The 6,912-nt window shown below is 61.6% G+C and overlaps 1 protein-coding gene across 1 annotated transcript; it reads right to left on the reverse strand.

Moving 5' to 3' along the window:
* Positions 1 to 1,291: 1,291 nt before the first annotated feature.
* On the reverse strand, positions 1,292 to 6,032 carry LOC130492484 (basic proline-rich protein-like). Its single transcript, XM_056866234.1, has 3 exons — positions 5,859 to 6,032; positions 1,984 to 2,559; positions 1,292 to 1,831 (listed from the first exon to the last, which is right to left on the reverse strand). The coding sequence occupies exons 1-3, from the start codon at positions 6,030 to 6,032 to the stop codon at positions 1,292 to 1,294; spliced, it is 1,290 nt and encodes a 429-aa protein (XP_056722212.1).
* Positions 6,033 to 6,912: the final 880 nt, after the last annotated feature.

The following is a 6,912-nucleotide window of genomic DNA, read 5'->3' on the forward strand; positions in this document are numbered from 1 at the left end:
GGCTCACGGGAGCCGGGCATCAGCGCTCGGAGGCAGCCGCCAGACGCATGCACGGGCCCCGGGAATCCAAACGGCCCCTTTCCCTGATGTGTCTGTCTGGCACCCCCAGCGCATGCCTATTTGTTGCCCCCCCTCCTCAGCATGGCTAAATCTGCCCAGTTCTGCCTGGGCAAGTGGGGGGGGGGGGCTGCACAGATGAACGGCGGGAGGGGCCCCAGGGCTGCTCCACCACAAGGGAGGCGCAAAGGTCAGGGGAGAGGAGAGAAGGCATTTCTCTTCTCCCTTCCAGCCGCCAAAGGACTGCAGCCGGGAGAGGGGCGCGGCAGCCCGCCTCCCCACAAGCTCAGACCTCCGGCCTTCAGGTGCCAGCTGGGCTTTCCTCTCCAGAGCAGATGGGGAGGGGCTGCGCTTCACAGGAACCCCCCCCCCACTCCACACACACACCCACCCACCCACACACACACACACTGCCGGGAGGCGGGCACAGCGCCCTCTGGCGGTGGAAGGGGGCAGCGCCCTAAGGTCGAGCCTTCCCGGAGCGAGCCGCCAGCCCCTGGAGGGCCGCTCCACACGTTAATCCTCCCCGTGCAAAGCGCGCTTGCGAGCAGGCTGGTGTGGAGAGGACGCGCCACCCCCCCCCGCCCGGCTGCGCTTCTCCGCGGCCGCCCACCCCGCGCCATGACGCGCGCACAGCTCAGGGCCCCGCGGGGGCGGCGGCGGAGCGCTGCCGGTCGGGGTTCAGCCGGAGAGGGGTCCAGGGAGGCGGCCGAGCTGCACGGGACCCCTCTCGGGCACCTAGGCCGGGACTGGGGCGCGGAAGAGCCCCGAGTCAGGACCCTGCCCGTTCAGACGTGCAGCCGAGGGCTCTGGCCCGGGAAATCTCGGGGCCCCCCCCGGAGGGCTCAGGCCCGCCTGGAAGCCCCGCCTCCAGCCTGGGGCGGCTGAGCCGCGGGCGCTCTGCACATGCTCAGAGGCCCGTCTTTCGGGGGGGGGAAGTGGGGGCTGGATAAAAAGCGCGTCCAGGCGAGGGAAAGAAAGCGTCACCCCCCCCCCCGCCCGGCCGTTCCGGGCATGGCTCTCCGCGCGTCCCAGGAACCCCCCGCCGAGCGGAAGGGGGCAGGCCGAGGGGGCGGCCTCTTGCCCTCTTGAGGGGGGGGGGAGGGTAGGCGGCGGCGGGGGGGGGCGGCCGCCCGGCGCAGTCCTTACCGGGGCGGCGGGGCGGGCTGTCCTGCTGCTGCTGCTTCTTCCCCCCGGGCGGGCGGGCGGGCGGGCGGGCGGGCGGACCGGCTGCTCAGAGCGGCGGGGGCGCGGCGGGGGTCGGCCGGCCCCAGCGGCTCCCACGGGGCGCCCCTCCGCAGCGCCGCATCTGCGCCCCGGAGCGCGGGCGAGCGGGCGGGGAAGGGCCGCCGAGGGGCGCCGGCTGGGGCGCGGAGGGGCTGCCGAGCGCGGCGATCGCCCACCCGCCTGCCCGCCTGCCCGCCTGCCTGCTCGGGACGGCGCCCTGGTCGGCCTGCGCGCTCGCGGCTCCGCGGGACAGCGCCCTCCGCCGCCCGCCGCCCGCCGCCCGCCGCCGCCACCCGCGCGGCCTCCGCCGGAGCCCTTCTGCAGGGCCGGAGCTGGGAGGCGGCGCCCGATGCTCGCCCCCCGCCCGCCGGCCAGGGGCGGCGCCCGACCCCTGCCCGCCCCCTTCCTGGGCCGGGCCGGGCCGGGGCGGGCCAAGACGGCAGAGCGGGGGTGCAGCCCGGGGGTCCGCCGCCGCCGCCGCCGCCGCGTCCCCCCTCCCCTCCCCGGGCGGGCGGGGCTGGCTGCGCGTCCCCCGAGGCTGCTGCGGCTGCCGTGGGGGGCCCCGGTGGGCGGGGCCAGGGCCAGACTCCTGGGTTCCCAGGGCGGGGCGGGCGGGGGGCGAGCGAAAGAGGGAGGGAGGGGGCCTTGCCCGTAGCAGCAGCAGCAGCAGCAGCAGCAGCAGCAGCGGGGCGCGCCAACCCCCGTCGGGCTCGCGGCCGGCCTCGGGGAGAGGGGCGCGCATGCGTGCCCTCGGCGGGGGCACGGAGGGGGGCGACCCCTTTGTCCGGGGGGGGCGGGGGGCGGCCCGGCGCACCCGGGCGCGGGGAGCCTCCTGCCACGGGGGGCCCTGCCGGGCCAGACGCCGCCCGCCGCTCCAGCCCCGCGGGGGCCGCGGCTCCTTCCGGAGGCGGGGGCCGGGAGCGCGGCGGCCCCGCGGGAGGCCCGGGGCGGAGATGCATTCCTGAACCGGGCCCAAGCGGGAGCCGCCCTCGCTGGCCGCCCGGCGGAGGAGGGGGGGCCGCCGCGGACCGGGAAGAGCCTGCGCAGGGGAGCGGCTCGACCCCTCCCCAGGCCCCGCCGCCGCCCCCGCCCCAGGGAGCCGTCCAGCCGGGCTCTGCCGCCCCGGGGCTGCCAGTCGAGCGGGCCGGCCACCGCAGGGCCTTGGGCGGGCGCTTGCTGGCCCCGGGGCGGCTCCAGGGCCCCCAAGGAGGGACGCTGCCCTTCCCCCTTCAGGCAGGGGGAGTCGCTCCGGCTTGCTGGGAGACCCAAAACTCCCTTGGAAGCCAGAGAGAGAAAAGGAGGAGGGGGCTCACGGTTGACAACATGGAAGATGGGTTCTAAGAAGGTGCCGGAGGCAGAGTCAACAGGCACCCAACTGGGGAGTATGCCCTGGTGGAGGGAGGGAGGCAAGCTGCTGAACCCCCCCCCCCTCCTCGCTTGGCTGGCACAGCCCAGCATTTCCACTGCTGGGACCACTGCTTTTCAACCTGTTCATCAATGACCTGGAGTTGGGGTTAAACAGTGAAGTAGCCAAGTTTGCAAATGACACCAAATTATTTAGGGTGGTTAAAACAGAATCAGACTGTGAAGAGCTCCAGAAGGATCTCTGCGTACTGGAAGAATGGGCATTAAAATGGCAAACGAGATTCAAAGTGAGTAAGTGTAAAGTGATGCATATTGGAGCAAAAAATCCCAACTTCACATATACACTGATGGGATCTGTGCTGTCAGCAACAGACAAAGAAAGGGATCTTGGGGTGGTAGTGGATAGCTCGATGAAGATGTCAACCCAGTGTGCGGCTGCAGTACAAAAGGCAAATTCCATGCTGGCCGTAATTAGACGAGGAATAGAGAATAAAACTGCTGATATCATCCTGCCCTTGTACAAATCTATGGTGAGACCACACTTGGAATACTGTGTACAGTTCTGGTCATCACACCTCAAAAAAGGATATTACAGAGCTTGAGAAGGTGCAGAAAAGAGCAACCAAAATGATTAGGGGACTAGAGCAACTGTCCTATGGGGAGCGGTTAAGACGCTTAGGGCTGTTTAGCTTGGAAAGAAGGCGGCTGAGGGGAGACATGATAGAGGTCTATAAAATTATGCATGGTTTGGAGAGAGTGGACAGGGAGAAGCTTTTCTCCCTCTCCCATAGTACTAGAACGCGGGGTCATCTGCTAAAGCTGGAGGGTGAGAGATTCAAAACAGATAAAAGGAAGTATTTTTTCACACAACACATAGTTAAATGGTGGAACTCCCTGCCCCAGGATGTGGTGATGGCTGCCAGCTTGGACGGCTTTAAGAGGGGAGTGGACATATTCATGGAGGAGAGTTCATGGCTATTAGTTAAAATGGATACTAGTCATGCTGCATACCTATTCTCTCCAGGATCAGAGGAGCATGCCTATTATCTTAGGTGCTGTGGAACACAGGCAGGAGAATGCTGCGGTCATCTTGTTTGTGGCTTCCTGGAGGCATCTGGTTGGCCACTGTGTGAACAGACTGCTGGACTTGATGGGCCTGGGTCTCATCCAGCAGGGCCTTTCTTATGTTCTTATGAGTTGTTTTCTGTTGCCCCAGAAGGTCGGACCAGAACCAACGGGTTGAAATTACATTAAAAGAGTTTCCGGCTAGGCATTAGGAAGAACTTCCTAACAGTTAGAGCGGTTCCTCAGTGGAACAGGCTTCCTCAGGAGGTGATGGGCTTTCCTTTCCTGGAGGTTTTCAAGCAGAGGTTAGATGACCATCTGTCAGCACGGCTGATTCTATGACCTTAGGTAGACCAGGAGAGGGAGGGCACCTTGGCCATCTTCTGGGCATGGAGTAGGGGTCACTGGGGGTGTGGGGGGGGAGGTAGTTATGAATTTCCTGCGCTGTGCAGGGGGTTGGACTAGATGACCCAGGTGGTCCCTTCCCACTCTATGATTCTTTGATTCTAAATGCCACCATGTATGCGTGCCTGGGGGGGGGGGGCTCCCTCAGCCTGAACAGTCACTTTCTCAGGGTGTGGAGCCAAAGGCCCTTCCAGAGGGTCTCCCTCAGCCAAGAGGGCGTGGAGTGGCCTGGTTTTCAGTGGCTGCCCCACAAGTAGAGTTTACCGTACTCCCACATGACCCAAGAGATCCTCCTTCCTGGGTGCAGCTCTCGAGTTCAGGGTCTCCTCAAGCTATGCTCACGAGTGGCCAAAACCTTGGGTGGGAAACTGATTTGCTGGGAAGATCTCTGCATGTCTGCCCAGCGTCACTGGGGCTTGCAGAGCCAGGCACCCACCTCAGTCTGTCAAGGTAATGGCATCAGCAAATGGAAGTCTTCCTGGGCGCAAAATCCAGTTCCTAGGTGGGCCCAATTGCTCCTGCTGACCTCGTGGAGATGTCTCCACCCAGCCAGCCCTTTTGCCCACCGGTCACCTGCTGTTACCTTTCTGGGAAGTCCCCAATTCCTTACTCAGTCAAAGTCAGGAGACCCACTGATTCTCACCGTGGATTCTTTTGTAAGTGTCACAGTTCTGGGAGCCAAAGTTGTGCCCCCCTCACCCCTCCGCTGGCACAGAGGCCGCCAGCTCTGTTTTTGCTCTCTGGGACCTTGGGATATTTTATTGCCACACAACACTGTCTGCCCCCTACACCGAATCTCTGGATTGCCTACACAGACCACTACCAGTACAGCAGACTGAGGATAGGTAAATGCCTTCTCGGTCCATTCCGTTTCTCTTTAAAAGCTCCCTTTTCTCCTTTGTTAACCCCCCCCCCGCTGCCTCCTCCTCCTTTTGGCTCTTCCCTGTTGCAGAATTTCCAGAAACTTGGCTCTCTTTCCCCATCTCTCCTCTCAAGTAACTTCTGAACCCATCCATTGTGTTACCCTTTCAATTCCCACATTCCCTCAATAAATTCTAAACCTTGCCTTGGCAAAGATCTGGTTAAATGAAGGTAAAGGTCCCCTGTGCAAGCACCGGGTCATTCCTGCCCATGGGGTGATGTCACATCCCGATGTTTCCTAGACAGACTTTGTTTACGGGGTGGTTTGCCAGTGCCTTCCCCAGTCGTCTTTCCTTGACCCCCAGCAAGCTTGGTACTCATTTCACCGACCTCGGAAGGATGGAAGGCTGAGTCAACCTTGAGCCGGCTACCTGAAACCGACTTCCGTCGGGATCGAACTCAGGTCGTGAGCAGAGCTTGGACTGCAGTACTGCCACAAGGCTCCAAAGATCTGGTTACTGGTCGCTGATTAGAGGCACTTTGAGCTCGCTCACAGACTATTCAGGTAAGCATCCCAAAACCACAGTGAGCTCACCCTCGTTGGTGCGTGTGTCAGTTTTTCAAGCTAGCCAAGGCTGTGGAGGTGGGAGGAGATTTCCCCCGACACAAAGCTTAATTTTCCCCGAACTGGTTCTGGGCCAGTGTCTTGAGCCCAGGTTAGAGTGCCCACACGTGTCTAAGAAGACGCTGAAAGGGGCCGCCTGGTGAGAATGAGGGTTTCTGCTCTGGCCTCCCTTGCCTGAATCTGGCTTTGGGGAGGCTGCGGTGGACTTCCTCAGCCGCTAGTGGGTTCTCGAGGCTTCCTCTGCGTTGCTCACTTCCACAGCGCCCTTGCTGGGGATGGGTGGGGCGGGGGCGTTTGGGATCCCAAAGGGAAGAGGTGCGTTCGCCAAGGAAGCCTGTGCGGCAGGGGCGGGGGCGTCCTTCGCTCTGAATCTCTCCGACCCTTGACTGCCTCTGGCTTGGGGATGCAGCAAGGCCAGAAGTCCCATCAGGGGACAGGGAGAAGTTTTTCTCCCTCTCTCATAATACCAGAACACGGGGTCATCTGCTCAAGCTGGAGGGTGAGAGATTCAACACAGACAAAAGGAAGTATTTCTTCACGCAATGCATAGTTAAATTGTGGAACTCCCTGCCCCAGGATGTGATGATGGCTGCCAACTTGGAAGGCTTTAAGAGGGGAGCGGACATGTTCATGAAGGAGAGGGCTATCCATGATGCACACCTATTCTCTGCAGTATCAGAGGAGCATGCCTATTATTTTGGGTGCGGTGGAACACAGGCAGGATGGTGCTGCTGCACTCTTGTTAGTGGCTTCCTAGAGGCACCTGGTTGGCCACTGTGTGAACAGGCTGCTGGACTTGATGGGCCTGGGTCTCATCCAGCAGGGCTTTTCTTATGTTCCTATGTCATTCTCCCCCCACCTCTCTTGCCCCCTCCCAAATCCCATTTTGCTCATCAGAACTAAACTAAGCTTTTCTTTTCCCTCGCTCCCCCATCTGCATCTTCTGCATGGATTTCGGAGGGCATTTTCTGGGGTTGCTAAAACTCTCCTCAGGGATTGGGAGGGAATGTGTTTATCTAATTTGTTTATCCCTGTCTTTCTTCCCCTAATGGGGACCCAAAGCAGCTTGTCATTCTTCTTTCCTTCATTTTATCCTTACAACAGCCCTGTGAAGGAGGTTAGGATGAGTGACCGATCCAAGGTCACCCAGTGAGCTTCCATGGCACGAGTGGGGATTTGAACCCAGGTCTCCCAGATACTAGTCTGACACTCTTAACCACTACACCACCCTGGCTCTGGAAAACGGCCAGTGGCCATCGAGAACATCAGAGAAGCGGTGCTGAGAGTGGTCAAGGGCCCGCCTCATC

Source organism: Euleptes europaea, chromosome 21, assembly GCF_029931775.1.
Source record: "Euleptes europaea isolate rEulEur1 chromosome 21, rEulEur1.hap1, whole genome shotgun sequence".
Taxonomy (NCBI): domain Eukaryota; kingdom Metazoa; phylum Chordata; class Lepidosauria; order Squamata; family Sphaerodactylidae; genus Euleptes; species Euleptes europaea.

Bases quoted from the DNA above. Each gene is read 5' to 3' on its own strand.
- LOC130492484 (XM_056866234.1), bottom strand. From the start codon at position 6,032: ATGGGACTTCTGGCCTTGCTGCATCCCCAAGCCAGAGGCAGTCAAGGG. The intron at 2,560-5,858 runs GTGAGCAACGCA...CTGGCTTCCAAG, and splicing joins CCAGCAAGGGCGCTGTGGAA to GGAGTTTTGGGTCTCCCAGC. The intron at 1,832-1,983 runs GTTGGCGCGCCC...CCCCCACGGCAG, and splicing joins CGGCCGCGAGCCCGACGGGG to CCGCAGCAGCCTCGGGGGAC.